The following is a 15,280-nucleotide window of genomic DNA, read 5'->3' as shown; positions in this document are numbered from 1 at the left end:
CACTTGTTAGACACTGGAAAACATCTTAAATACAACTTTGCATCTCCCAAAATAAACTGCTTTAAGCTGTCGGTTGTTTGCACTGTTAAACAATTTCTTTTTTTCAGGTGCTTTTTTGCTATCATAAACTGAACTTTTCCTTCACTGAAAACTCTGCCTAATAACCCAATTTTCATAAACTTATTTTTCCAACAAGAAAATGTTGGAAAACTTTCAGTGATTTTTTAACTGCATCAACATAGGAGAATACTGTTGACATAATATATAATTGTATGCATGGCCTTAAAAATGTGACTGGTGTTAAATATTTCAAGTAGTAGTCATTTCGATTCATGATGTGCCAAAATGTATAATATGATAAAACTACACATATGTAAAATGTGGTGATTTATTCCGATGAGTGATTTTGTACAACATATGTAGATGGAAGTCTGAACCATCACAAACCATTGTCTTCGTTGGACCGAAATTACAGAGATCAAATTTTGAACTAACATCAATACAGCACAAACGGCCTGAACAGTTTATGCATATAGTGAAGTATTTATGCTGAAAAATAATAATTTACAATATTGACAGCAGTGCCATATTTCAAAGCAGATGTAAAATTTATACAAGTACAACCACTTGGAAATTGTCTTATATCACTGTGGTTGATGAGTTCAAGAATCAGAACAGAGAAGAGAAAGATGGCGGCTCCATCACTGAGCAGGACAGATGGGTGTGTGTGTGAAGGGTCGTGGACACCAGAGGGTTTTCTTCCGTATAACTGAGTATCTGAGAGGTGGCAAGGAAGAGGATGAGAGAGGGTTGAGTGCTTATCAGTTCTCAAGAAAAGCCACGTAGTCAGTAAGTCTGGCCAGCTGTTGTTCGTTTGGAACCAGAGAGACCGGGGGTGGATCTGGAGAGAGGGGAAGGCAGAACAGAAACATGAGAGGAGAGGGGATTCCTTCAAGTCCAATATGATCTGCTCTATAACACATAGACATACGAATGTAAACAAAGACAAGCCACAGAAAAAACGCATGAATATGTGCGAGAGAGAGAGAGAGACTGTTACAGATGCGACAGCCAAAGGAAGAAAAATATGTCATGGCAACTGTTGAATTAATAAACTTCAGCTGCTTTTAGTGAAAGCTGCAGGTCATCAGTACAGGGAATAATTTCTCAATCATCAGTTACTCAAATATGTTACAGACATCTGCACTGTCTCACGAGGCCCGTGCAGAAACCCAGATGCTGCTTGTTCCTGTTTCTTTGGAATAAATGTGTCTCGTAAAAACGGTTCTCAACGGTTACAGGCAAACACATAAAAAGCTGTGTGCACTAAAATATAAAACTCAAAGAGCAGCATGATTCAGAACTATGAACAGAAGGTGACCAAAAACTGATGAAATTCTTGTAATTTACAAAATGAAGGAACCTTCAAGAAACTGTGAGAGCCAGTCTGAGATGAACATGGAATTGGAGTGAAGTCACCCATTCACATGCTTGTTATGAAATGCAGACCCATGCAGAACCGTTAACTCAACGGAACAAGCTCTTTATACAGAGGAGGGGCCATGAATAAAACCTAATGGAGGAATGAGTCATAGATTGGACAAAAAACATCTGTTCTTGTTGTTAATAAGAAGTGAAACAGTGCCCCCACCTGGTTTCTGTGGCATGATCATCCTGGTGTTTGGATCTGCCTGCCACCCATGGCTAACTACACCTTGAGTGAAAGAAAAACGGACATTTAGATTATAAAGTGTTGCACAATAGAGGGTTTGCACATCTCTAAACCGATTCAAGTTGCTTTTGCAGAAGATCAAGACATATGTTGCATTCAAGACCTCCTGGGAAGTTTGTATTTACGAGTTGGGAAGTCGTGTTTATTACGTCAGGTCCGTTCAAGCGGTTTGAGTCAAACACAAATACAGCAAGATTTTTACTCTACTTCTAGAAAATGCACAAATAAATGTACAAATAATGTTCATCAGGTGTGTTTTGCTTTTTTTATGTTTTTAATTCATTTAGGAAGCCACCTGTAAGCTTTATCGTATTGTTATATTACAATGCTACCATATTTCATGCAGGCAATTAGCTTATTTTTACTGACAATGCCACTGCTAAACACCTGTAAGTATTATGGTATTCTGTTTCTCACTGACATGCCCCCAACTTGTACAGATTTTTTTTTTTTTTAAGTCCCTAATGTCCTGTTGGTATTTATGACATTGTGGTGGCGTTCAAACTCATAAATCTTTCCGACATGACTTGACGCCAAAAAGAAAATGACTTTTTTTCTAATGATGACCAAACGTGTGAAAATACTCCAACAGAATTGCAGGCTTGTTTAAATGTATTTGTTCAAAATATAAGTCCATGATAAGTCCATCATATACATATACTACCAATCAAAAGTTTAAAATCATTCAGATTTTTTAATGGTTTTGAAAGAAGTCTCTTCTGCTTATCAAGGCTGCATTTATTTGATCAAAAAATCTATTTACAATTTAAAATAACTTTTTTCTATTTGAATATATTTTAAAATGCAATTTATTTCTGTGATTAAAAGCTGAATTTTCAGCATCATTACTCCAGTCTTAAAAGCCACATGATCCTTCAGAAACCATTCTAATATGCTGATTTGCTGCTCAAGAAACATGTATTATTATTATTATTATTATTATTATTATTATTATTATTATTATTATTATTATCATCAATGTTGAAAACAGTTGTGTACAATTTTTATTCAGGATTATTTAATGAATAAAAAGTTCAAAAGAACAGCATTTATCCGAAATATAAAGCTTTTGCAACATTATAAATGTCTATACTGTCACTAGATCAACTTAATTCATCCTTGCTGAATAAATGTATTAATTTCTTTAAGTTCTTTCCCAAAAAAAAAATTAAATAAAAAAATCTTACCGACCCAAAACTTTTGAACGGTAGTACAATGTTACAAAAGCTTTCTATTTCAGATAAATACTGTTCTTTTGAACTTTCTATTCATCAAAGAATCCAAAAAAAAAAAGTTTTACACAACTGCTTTCAACATTGATAATAATCATAAATGTTTCTTGAGCAGCAAATCATCATATTAGAAAGATTTCTGAAGGATCATAGGACACTGAAGACTGGAGTAGTGCTGCTCGAAATTAATGAATAAATGAATAAATGACATTTTAAAATATATTCCAGTAGAAAAGAGTTAATAATCATTTAATAATATTTCACAATATTACAGCTTTTTTGTATTTATAATAACATAAATGCAGCCTTGGTGAGCAGAAGAGACTTCTTTAAAAACATTAAAAATCTTAATGATTCCAAACTTTTGACTGGTAGTGTACATAATGTACATATATTTGTGTGTGTGTGTGTGTGTGTGTGTGTGTGTTGTGGCACTATCTTGGATTATGTACCTTTTACTGCTTCTTCTACAGAGTATCCCACAAAGGCAGCAAAGTCATCTGCACTGATAGAGGTGTAAGCTTGAGCTACAAGTCCATATGCCATCCTACGCGTGGACTCTACAAGAAACACAAAATGCAAGAAAAACACATGAGATTTTCCAAAGGTGACAATCTCCCAAATGTGATACTTTTATTCAGCAAGAATGCATTAAAATGATCAAAAGTGTCAGTAAAGACATGTTACAAAATATTTCTGTTTCAAATAAATGCTGTCATACTGAGCTTTTTTTTTGCTTTTTGCTTTTTTTTTTATAAATCCTGAAAAAAATGTCAGTTTACACAAAAATATTAAGCAACACAAATGTTTTCAACTGAGAATAAAAAAAATTATACTTGATAATTTTCCAAATCAGCATATTAGAATGATTTCTGAAGGATCATGAGACACTGAAGACTGAAGTAATGGCTGCTGAAAATTCAGCTTTGCATCACAGGTATAAATGATGTTTCAAAATATATTAAAGTAGAACAATTATTTTAAATTGGAAATATATTTAACAATATTATTGGTTTATTATTTACACATTCAAGTTGCATTATGCATTGAGAAATTTGATTATGAAACAAATTATATTTTTAATCAAATAAATGCAGCCTTGGTGAGCATAAGAGACTTCTTTCAAAACATAATAAATCTTACCGACCCCATAAGTTTATGCAAAATAAAAACTTTTTTCTAGGCAATAATGTACATTTATCATTTTAAACTTGCTTTACGTGTAAATATTATTACGTGAAAAAAGGTCTAAACTCAAATCATGTTTATTTACACATTCAAGTTGCATTATGCATTGAGAAATTTGATTATGAAACAAAAAACCAATCGTTTTGCTTAATTCAGAGTGTAATTACGCAAATTGAGAGAACAACCAATGCTTTTTAAATGTTATCAAGATTGGAGGTGATGTCAGTAAATGTATTTGTCACACTTCTGATTACTGAAACAGACTTGTAATGTTGTGAAGGCACTAAAGAAATTGTGTGACATTATCTATCAACCCAAGGTTAACCTAAAGGAGATACATGCTATAATGGAGCGGAGTATGATTCAAAGGCTTACAGACACTTCTAAACACTTTGCAACTCTCATAGCAACAGCTACTGGTATGCAACACCAAGGAGGTCAGCAGTGAATACAAGTTCTGTTTGTAAATTACAGGGGATTTATTGTATGTTGCTTGTTTATTTTTTAACAACAGTTATTCCCAAATGCTTGTCAATTCACGATAATCAACATGGTTCCCAGTTCCTGACTCCTCACTCGCCTTGACCCTCTAACATGAATAGCAAGTGCTGCTGAGCAAGGCATTGCTGGGGGAGGTGGAAGTGGTATCCATCTGTCCTATTCTGGTATCCTACCCCAAGGTCCCCCCAGCCATATCTCATCCTCTTACCCATTTAAAAATAGCATGTGCCTTTTACCAGAGAAGAAAGTTGAGAGCAAAGAGAGCACAGAGTTCAGAACAGTTACCAGTTAAGTCCAAGATACTCCATTTAAACTGTATCCTTAAATGTGTAACTTGGGTTGTACATCTAAAACTATAAATAAATAAACTCAAATCTCAAATTTGAATATTTTATTTGATATCAAAGCATTAAATCCACATTTGAGTAAACTGAACATACAGAACTACATAACCAAATATTGTGAAATGACAGCAATGATCAAACAAATGTAAAAGTATGAAGAGAACTTCTAAAGTGACAACAGAATTTAAACTACATTATAAAAAGTATAAAAACAGCACCTAGTTAATCTGAAATATTCTTATGATGATACGAGTTGAAATGCTGACACTGCTTAGCAGTGATATGCGAACATTAAAACCTCTTCTTTCTCATTGTCGCCATCCTTGCTTGATCTTCTTGTCCTTCCTCACATCCTATTAAACCTCTAAGACACTCTTCCTTTCCTGCAACCCATTTACTCCTCTTCCTGATCTTCAGCATCTTCAAATTCCTCCTCCTCATCTGCTCCAAAGTCCATCTTGGACAACAAAGTCTCCACATGTTCTGTATCCAGAGTGAAATGGTCCATTCTTTCAAAGCCTGGCTCCGGCCTTTCTTCAGCAAGAGAGCTCTTCGCAGTGTCCTTTGTCTGGGCAATCAGGTTCTTGGAGGCCTGCAGGAACTCAGCGGCACCACTTTGCTCCAGCGCCTGCACTGCCGTGTCGGTCAACTCTGTGGCTGCCTGAAGACGATCCCCATAACGCCTAGCCAGACTTCGGAGGGCAGCTACCTTCTCATCCTGCTCCTTGCCAATACGTTCCAAGAGGGCATTCTTACGCTCTTCCAAGGCTGCATACAGAGAATCAAAGCATTCACCAAGCCTTTGCTTGGCACGTTGAGAATTGTCCTGAACGACTGTGCAGGCCTCCTCCATCTGGTTGAGCAATGCTTGAAGGCGACCATTCCCTGCCACAAGAGCATCAATGGCGTTACTCAGCTCTCCCTTTTGAGCCTGATAGACACTAGCAAGTGGTGACACCTCACAGTCTTTATGTTGGCCAAATACCTTACACATGGAGCAGGTGGGAGTTTGGTGAGTCACACAGTAGATGTTAATCTTCTCGTCCTCATGCTCTTGGCACATTGGCTCCTTGGAGCTTTTGGGTTTTATCGAAGTTTCTGTGGAGCTTCCACCACCTCCAACGCCACCCTCCTGCTGCTGTTTGTATATGTCAATTATGTTCTCAACTAGAAGATTTCTCTGAAGTCCATGCACACCATGACGATCGAGAACCACTTCAAAGCGGCAAGTAGGGCATCGGAAGACACCACCGGAGAAACGGTAAGGGTTTCGAGAGTCATAAAGATCACTAGCACATCCTCGACAAAGGTTATGTTGACAGGGCAGGATCACCACTGGTTTAGTGAACATGTCCAGACAGATCGGGCAGCTCAGTTGTTTCTCAAGGCTCTCCATGGAGTCAGGAGAACCCAACAAAGAGGCAGTTCGCTGAATTTCCATGTCAGTGGTCGCTTTGCCTCTTTTTACTTCACTTCAGCCACTTCAGTGGCTGTCGCCTCGAAAAAATATATGTTAAAAATAAACTGCAACACAGCAGCAAATGATTCCTTGCAGTTATCAGATCTGCTCTGGGGCACAGTGGCCCTGGGCTTTATACTACCCTCAGCCAGTGGGTGACATGCCATTCCTCCATCCAATCAGAACACGCATTCCTATCCACTTGTTTTCAAGATTAATTTTTGGAGACTCAAAAGCCCCCACCCCTTTAAACCCATGTGTTGTGTCATGATGATACCATAACACCCCTACCCTTTCCTGTACAGTGAGATTTCAATGGCAAAATATTTGAGTGGTGACAAACAAGTTTCATGTCAAGAAAACAAGCCCTGTCTGTAACAAAAAAAGCCCTTTGAATTTGTATTGCTAATATCTTAAAGGCCCGGCACAGACTAATTAAGAAGAAAATACCAAACTGTGCACTAACTGTTTTTTGACTTCAATAAATGTCCAGAAGCCTAAAACAATTATTCAAGTAAATATAAATGTATACAAGCTCCTCCATGCTTTTTAATTTCCCTAGTATTATGATTACATATTATTATTACAACCCATAAATAATTCAAAATGTGTAATTGTTCTAAATAATTTTGTGTTCAAATGTTTTTGAGTAATTTGTTTGTGGAAAAAACAACTGTTGATGTCCTAAAACACAGTACACAGGGAACCCATGAACACATGGAAAGGGTTATTTTTAACCTATCCTTGGCTTGGGTGGGTCAGGTGCTGGCACGTGGGGATCAAATGAAAGCTGTGTTTTAGCATGAACCCTGAAGATACTATATTAAACACAAAGAAGAGATTGCAAAATAACTCTTGCTCTCTTAGTACAACAAAAGGATACAACAAAATTTAGCATTTGAATGATAAAATAACTTTCACATTTAAATTGTCCCTACAAGCAGTCATCATTCGAAGGATTCACACTTGGCCTATGAATATACAGAGTTAAATGTCTGAGCTAAGTTTAGTCATGAACCAATTGAAATGGCATTTGAGAGCAAGATATTTGCCACTTCCTTAAGTAAATTTTAATTTCTTTTTGCACAGCCATCCATATTCAATGATAATTTTTTTACACAATTTTTTTTTAACATACATCATTAATCGATATATCGCGATATAACATTTTGACGATATGTATCGTTGATGCAAGTAGTTTTAAATAGCTTTATCCAAGGCTGTATTTATAAAGGTATATATATAAACAAAAATATTCTGTAATTATGTACTCACCCTCATGTAATTTCGTTTAAATTCCAAACACAAATGAGGATATTTTTTATGAAACCTTAGAGATTTCCATCCCTGCATTTAAAATCCATTCCTCCTCAAAAAAATTCTGTTTTTCCTGTGTTTTTGAAGCTTTGATTGTGTTTACAGAGTGCAATATAATGTGTTCATTTTTCGCGTGTAAAAAAACACAGTATTTTTCACACAATTTACTTATCTGTATACCGCTGTTTTCACTGTCCTAAAAACGGCTCGATGACTTCCTTATTCTATGAAGTCCCTCCTTCAGAAATACGTAACGAGTTCTGATTGTGCCAGCGGTTCCCGTGTTGTGATTCGACAGCCGCTTAGCGCACGTTGCCCGGAAAGGTCACGCCTCTTACCATAACGGGGAGATGCATGCGCTCAAAGTACAGCGTCCCTGAAGGCCAAACAAAGGTGATTTGACTCCGGGATGAAAATAACAGCGTCTGGACGACATGGCGACAAACACACTACAAACGCAAACGAACGCAACACTTCCTCTTCTCCACGTGGGAGAGCAACAAGACCACGTTGCTGTTTGAGCATTAAAAAAAGATCTGCAAGGTTACAAAGTTCAAAAACCACTCCAAAGGGAGATATTTTTATAACAGAATTCACTTTCCAAGAACTATAACGAACGACGTGTTGGACACATTTTTCAACGCATTTTTTCCCGGGCTTTGTGAATTCACAATGTTATTCATTTAAATAATATCTGCCCACGGAATACGCAAAAAAAGAGGACGAGGCCTGGTTGAGCTGCATTAGAGAATGTTGTCGCTATATCAAAAAGACGCTGTTTTGCCTCCGCTCACCCTTTAGCCAAAATCGATCGCTCCGACTGACAGGCCCTTGATTTTATGACCTGTCATATATACTTTCTAATAGTTATGTTAAGCATGAATAATAATAAAATTAAACAATAAATTGCATCACTTTTTCTGGGGTTTTCGCAGCAGTCTTATAACATCATAATCTCCAAACTAGGGATGGGCAAGAGTACTCAAGTAATCAAGTACTCGAACGTGACAGCGATGATTGATCATGAATCATGAAACTATGATCGCCCTGACTTTAAAAAAATATATTTGTCTCTTTTTTTGATTGGTTATTACAGCATTTTGGGCAGTACCTGAAGTCTGATAGGTTAGCTTAGACAGCACGCCTCCAGACGGGCGAAATAAAGTGAAACTGGATTGTGCACTGCAGTGATGCCTGGAATCACTTTGATCATGAAATACAGTTAAGTGCGAGATGTGCAGCGCCAATCTGTCATATACATTGCATTGTAATGAAAACAAGATTGTAATAGAATTTTGAAATTCTCTGTGCTTTAGTTCCCCGTGTATCAGTGCGCTGTTAAAGGGGGGCTATTTCATGCTTTCTACGTTTTTTACACTGTTAAAGACTTGTATTCCCATTAGGCATGTGCCGGTATCAAATTTTCATGTTGCGATTAATTGCTGAAGCTTTTATCACGGTATATGGTATTATCACGATATTGAAGTTGCAAAAAAAGTGTTGTCATACTATAACAGGTTAAATCACTTTCTTATAACAAAAGAACCAAACATTTAAATACAATAAAGCAATACACAAAAATGTATAAAGTAAAAAAAAGTGCAAAAGAATTATAAAGAACAATAGGTATGCTGAAATGTACATTTAACTAAGATTAATACATGCTTTAGAAGTATTTTTCATTGTCAGTTTGTTAATGAAGGAACTAATGTTAAATACTGGAGCCTTGTAGAGTGTGTGATTGAACAACAGTCAGAACATATTCAAACAATACCTAGGGCATGTAATTTAGTCCAGATTAAAATATAAAATGCAAGTTTGAAAATGAATAGCCTTAAATCTTTAAGTATTATGTATTAGGTTATCTGATTACTGGGGAAACGGCTCATGCACGGTCTATTTACATCAGTGCGCGTTCCTCTTTGACGTGTTTTTCATTTTAAACGGTTGATGGGTAAAGTATTCTTAAAATTCATTCTAAAAATCTGAATAATTTGTAATAAATAATTATTCACGGTATTTTGAAGTGCCCACGATAACAATATTGTGCATGTTCATTATTGCGGTATATCGTATTACCGTTTACCGGCACATGTCTAATTCCCATGCTAAATCCATGCTTCCGATCTATTATGACCTCTGAGCTGTAAAGCTGCCAGAATAATAATAATAATAATACGCTGTTTGTTAATTGGCCAGAGGAGAACTGGCACCCCGACTGAGCCTGGTTTCTCCCAAGGTTTATTTTTCTCCATTAGGTCACCTAATGGGGTTTTGGTTTCCTTGCCACTGTTGCCTCTGGCTTGGCGTGCTCAGTTGGGGACACTCAATTTTTCAACTAAACATTGAAATAAATCTAATTAATAAACTAAATTAACCATTTAAACTAAATTACTGATCGAATTATTGATCTAAAGCCCACACTGTCACTGTATGATAATTGAAATGAACTGATGACATCAGCGTTTTTTCCAGAATGGCTATACAGCTGAATAAAATTATGCTGCATTATTTTCCTGTTTAACACTGTAAAGCTGCTTTGAAACAATCTACATTGTTAAAAGCGCTATATAAATAAAGTTGACTTGACTAAACATGGCCAAAGTTTCAAAAAATAAGTTTGATGGAGTATTTCTGTGCCAAAAATACTCCTTCCGGTTTCTCACAAGTTTCGGAAAGTTGTTTTCAAGTATGGGCCTATGTGACGTCAACAAGGGCAGAATTTCCTTGTACGGGCATGTGCGCGCTAGGGGTGCACCGATCCGATATTAGGATCGGATATCGGCCGCGATACTGACAAAATAGCTGGATCGGGGATCGGAAAAATTAACAGATCCACAAGCCACAAGGTGTTTTTTTCCGTCGCAGCAGAACCTACGTCATTCGTCAGCTTCACGTGTGTCGCATGCTAGAAGGGAGCGAGCCAGAGATTCGGCTGTGTGGAGGAGATATTTCACGCTTGCCACGCCAACTAGTTCGTCGCTGTTTCGAGGGTATTACTGCAAAGTAAGGGTCTTTCCTGCATTGACATTTTTTTGACGGCCAAAGCCTAATTTGATGAGTTATTGTGATTTACGAGTGATGTAGAACAGATGCTGCGCTTGTGACTGAGTGACAGAGAGACCGATCTGAGAGCTCCTCCCCCTCGCGCGCTCTCTGGGTCTTCAAAATAATCAGTGTTCGCTCTCATATTTCACATATTAATCCAAATCAAAAGCTCGGAAGACCGAAACCATGTTGCACGTGACACATTCGGACAATTTTGTCCTTGAATTATCACTGGGTGTGAATTGCTCTCAAAAACATTGACTCTTCTCTGACCAGCTGACATAAAGCATACTTTCAATAAGCGGGAGACAAATTATATCCAGTTATGAAGTGTTTTCTGTGTGTTGACATCTTTCGCAATGTTCTAACAGACGGGATTCGCACACAACGCGTCTGCTAATGTCTGATTCGTGACCTAATGACTCCTTTGAACCGAATCATTTTAACGACTGGCCAGAACAACTGATCTGTCCAACACTGAACTCATGAACTCAGTTTATTAATTTACTCAGAACGCAACTGAAATGAGAACACAAGTGTGCTTACCCATTTTAGCAAGAGTGGGTAGTAAGAATTATTTTTAATTATCAACAGTATTTCATCTTATTTCTGTTGACAATGTGTAGTAAAATAAATAGGCCTAGCCTACAATCATTTAATCTGGAGTGAGGTGAAACCAGAACAAAGTTGTTATTAGCTAGCTGAAAATTTTTATTAAATTGCATATGGTAGAAAATTAGACTATTTGTTAATTTGTAATGCTACTTTTTAATATTGATATGATTATATACCAAAACAATTATCTGTAGTGTAAAAAATGTTTGGTAACTGTCAGATTACTATTGTATGTTTGACCAATACACTGTTTTTTGTTTCCACTGCTACATTTTATTTATTTAAAGAAGTTAGATTACATTCTATTTTAGATTTGAATGCACAATTGTTTTTTAAATAAATAAGAATTCAACACCTTACATACATCTGTTATTTTGTCTTAGTTATGTTTAGTTAGTAAAGTCTGGTGCCTTTAGTCTCTTCAAGGAAGGTATAAGGTGGAAGATATACAGTTTATTATTAATTCAACAATATATCGGATCGGTATCGGGTATCGACAGATACACAAAGCCCAGGCATCGGTATCGGGACTGAAAAAGTCGGATCGGTGCACCCCTAGTGCGCGCACACGTCGACCAGAGCGAGAGAGCAAAAGCTCACCCATCAACGCGCTTTGCTCAGCTTTAGAAAAGTCTTCGGCTGCGCTGCACAGGTCACAGGACTTCACAAATGGTAAATGGACTGTATTTTCATCATGCGCTACTATTCCATTGTTTTTCTATGTAAACACGCACTAGTCTGACGTAGGATGTCACAGCTTTAAGGCGCTCTCAACTCAACAGCTGTGCGCGCTTGTGACTCTTTAGCTCCGCCCACACGATACGCCTCCAGCCGCTCGGTTTTATTCGGAAAGACTCTGTACAGTGTATCTGTCTTTTATAAATATGATAAAACTAAAGACTTTTCGGAGATATGAAGGATGCAATACTACTCAATAGGTACTCAAGATTGACATGAGATATATATATATATATATATATATATATACGGCTAAAGAGGGCTGTGAGTAGAGCCCTGCGCGGGACTGTTTTCTTCATCCCGCTCCCGCCCGCACCCACCGAATTTCTGACCATTACCGCCCGCTCCCGCAACGTATGTGTTACACTCCCGCCCGCTCCCGCAATATGCATGTCCACTCCCGCCCGCACCCGCAAAACTCCGAGAATTTATTCCCGCACAATAATAGAGATGCATTGATTTTGTGTCTTCTCCCGTCCCGCAGGGGAAAAAAAACACGTATTTGTATTGATATTATTAAAGAGATTCATGGGGTTGTTTGTTTCGTTTCCCTGGCCTGCATGTAAAAAAACATTCAAATATAATTTCGTTTTTATCAAAAACTTTGCACATAAAAATAGACTGCTTTGCAAAACAGAAAACCAGATTGAGAAACAAAAAACAGATCCCAATTCCGTCGAACGTGACCGACTGAAAGGAAACCTGAGAAAACATGCTTCAACAGAACGTAATGTGAACACAAAATAGCAAACGGACATTTAGAAAAAATCCATTTCCACTCACTAAACTTCTATGTATTGTTTGTCAAAAACGCCAAACAGTCAACTTGACCTGCAGGGAGTGCTGAGCGTTTTTGGTGAGGTATGATCAAGTATCTATGTATTTGCCAGCTGCGCAATATGTGGATACATATAACGTTATACCGCATGACTTTGCCTACCAAAACAATTGAGAAACTTCTCCAAATGTCAGACTTTCCTTGCTTAGCTTTTGTGCTGTAAATACCTCGTTTGAGGTTCTTTTCTACATCATCTATTGACATCTTCTCCATCATGTCGTTAGGCAACCTCCCTATCCCTTTTTTTTAGCCGCCCATTCCCGCCCGCAGCAAAATTCAAACCGCCCGCTCCCGCGAGATTTACGTTGGGTCCCGCGGGACCCGGCGGGACTCAATCCCAATGCAGCCCTCTAGCTGTGAGTCTAGATCTGGTCAAGCACAGAACTATTTTCAAGATGTCTTTACTACCTTTCTAGGCATTGAAAGGTGGTCATTGCGTTGCTGTCTATGTGGGGTCAGAAAGCTCTCGGATTTCATCAAAAATATGAACTACGGTCTTATGGGTTTGGAACATCATGAGGGTGCGTAATTAATGACAGAATTTTTATTTTTGGGTGAACTAACCCTTTAAAAGACAAGAATAACCACAGAGCAAATGACACGTTAAGCCAATACACCCAACTTCATTATAGATTTCATTTTAGGAATACAGCATAAAATGCTGCATAAAACCCAAGCCACATGATCTCAGTACCTCTTAAAGCTTCCATCACAGGGAGAATGCTTTCAGACCACTGGTAAGCAGCAATAGCAGTGTAGATCCCTGGAAAGTCTCGTTGCCAGATACGCTGTCCTACCGCCCATACAGCCGCCAGCTCTGGGTTTGCCTGTAATTAAAAACTGTATCACAAATCTCAAATGTATTGTGCTTTATGTTAGACTAATTCGAAGTAAACATAAAACTCACTGTTTTGATTGCTTGGGGTATCCGTTTCCAAAGGTATCTGGCATTATTCCTGCAAAAAGCAAGTGACTATTATGACAATGAACTGATCATTTAAAATTAACATCAAATATAATTTATGTAACATACTCACATGTCATTATGCAGGAGATACAGGACTAGTAACTGAGAATACACCTGAGGTGTAGCAATGCCACCAGGAGCCTAAGATAAAAGGTACCATGTTTTAAAATAATTCAATAATTTAAAATGTATAACATTTAAGAGATGAATATGACAATTTATATAAAAACAGTCAGTCATGGCTGTTATTGTTATACAACAAATAAACAGGAAAATTATTACTACACACAAGTTCCATAAGACATGAATGAGTTTAAGAGTTAAAAGTCTTTATTTTATCTTACACTGATGCCTAGAGCTGGCTTTACATCATGACTAATGTTGTTCAACTGACAGCCCCAGATACTGTAACGTTAGCTGTTTAGCAGATAACAAACATCAGCAAAATAAATGCTTTAATAAATCAACCTCTCTGTCTTTACCTCCAGCTCTTGAGTTTCAAACTGCAGCAGCAGCTTTTCATCAGGTTCAGCCATCATGACAGACACGGGCATCTTTTACAGGAGCTTCATATGCTAATGCTAACGGCTCGGCTAAGGAAAACACAAACCGCTGCAGCTCGGTTCTGCGACGCCACACTGACACCTGCTGGACTGGAGCGCAAACGACGACGCCACCACGCCTCTTGCATAGCTTGGGGGGGGGGGGGGGTGAGGAGGGAGGGTGGCTACTAGTTTTGACTCCTATTTAGCACGTAGCCTATATTGATGCAGAATCGCTCTACTTCCTTCAGAGACCTATTGCTGATATATGAGAAGGCTACTAACAGCTCACTGAACTGCTCTTCTCAGAAAAGCATATTATTGCGCGGTCAAGTTTGATTGACTGTCCTGATACTGCTGGCCAACTGCTCACCATGTTGTCTAGCGAGAAGAGGGTGTCTCAGTGTCTATAATCCACCCTTTCATAACACTGCACTGTATTTAGAAATATCTCCTAAATCAGATGGTTACTGCGACATCTGTGCTTACAAGTCATTGCTTGAATGTTTAAAACGTTCTGAAGTTGCACCAAATTAAAATATTCCGTATTTCCGTTTATTAATCAATTTATTAATTAATTTATTAATTAATAATTTAATTTATTAATTAAGCTTTCCTGTAGCTCCTGTAAATGTAACCCGTTACTTTGCTAGCTCCAACTGAGATTTCACATTGAGTTTGACGGGATAAAGGCTAACGTCAGTCTTATAAACATTTAGATCAACTTACAGTCGGACCTGTCTATATTTAGATGCAGCC

At 37.7% G+C, this 15,280-nt stretch overlaps 2 protein-coding genes across 2 annotated transcripts; both read right to left on the bottom strand.

Moving 5' to 3' along the window:
* Positions 1-374: 374 nt before the first annotated feature.
* Positions 375-14,907, bottom strand: cops8 (COP9 signalosome subunit 8). The gene is made up of 7 exons (XM_079822039.1): positions 14,462-14,907; positions 14,050-14,120; positions 13,920-13,968; positions 13,707-13,839; positions 3,417-3,524; positions 1,652-1,714; positions 375-901 (listed from the first exon to the last, which is right to left on the bottom strand). Exons 1-7 carry the CDS (start codon positions 14,531-14,533, stop codon positions 822-824), a joined length of 576 nt encoding a protein of 191 aa, XP_079678165.1. The 5' UTR covers positions 14,534-14,907; the 3' UTR covers positions 375-821.
* trim63b (tripartite motif containing 63b) lies at positions 5,030-6,569 on the bottom strand. The gene has a single exon (XM_079822038.1). It carries the CDS (start codon positions 6,436-6,438, stop codon positions 5,392-5,394), a length of 1,047 nt encoding a protein of 348 aa, XP_079678164.1. The 5' UTR covers positions 6,439-6,569; the 3' UTR covers positions 5,030-5,391.
* Positions 14,908-15,280: the final 373 nt, after the last annotated feature.

The sequence above is a fragment of the Gobio gobio genome (assembly GCF_949357685.1).
Source record: "Gobio gobio genome assembly, chromosome: 7".
Taxonomy (NCBI): Eukaryota; Metazoa; Chordata; class Actinopteri; order Cypriniformes; family Gobionidae; genus Gobio; species Gobio gobio.
The sequence above is the reverse complement of the archived record's forward strand: the minus strand, read 5'-3'. Positions and strand labels throughout refer to the sequence as shown.

Bases quoted from the DNA above. Each gene is read 5' to 3' on its own strand.
- cops8 (XM_079822039.1), bottom strand. From the start codon at position 14,533: ATGCCCGTGTCTGTCATGATGGCTGAACCTGATGAAAAGCTGCTGCTG. The intron at 1,715-3,416 runs GTACATAATCCA...CTTTCACTCAAG, and splicing joins TGTAGAAGAAGCAGTAAAAG to GTGTAGTTAGCCATGGGTGG. The intron at 902-1,651 runs GTGGGGGCACTG...CCCTCTCTCCAG, and splicing joins GATCATGCCACAGAAACCAG to ATCCACCCCCGGTCTCTCTG.
- trim63b (XM_079822038.1), bottom strand. From the start codon at position 6,438: ATGGAAATTCAGCGAACTGCCTCTTTGTTGGGTTCTCCTGACTCCATG.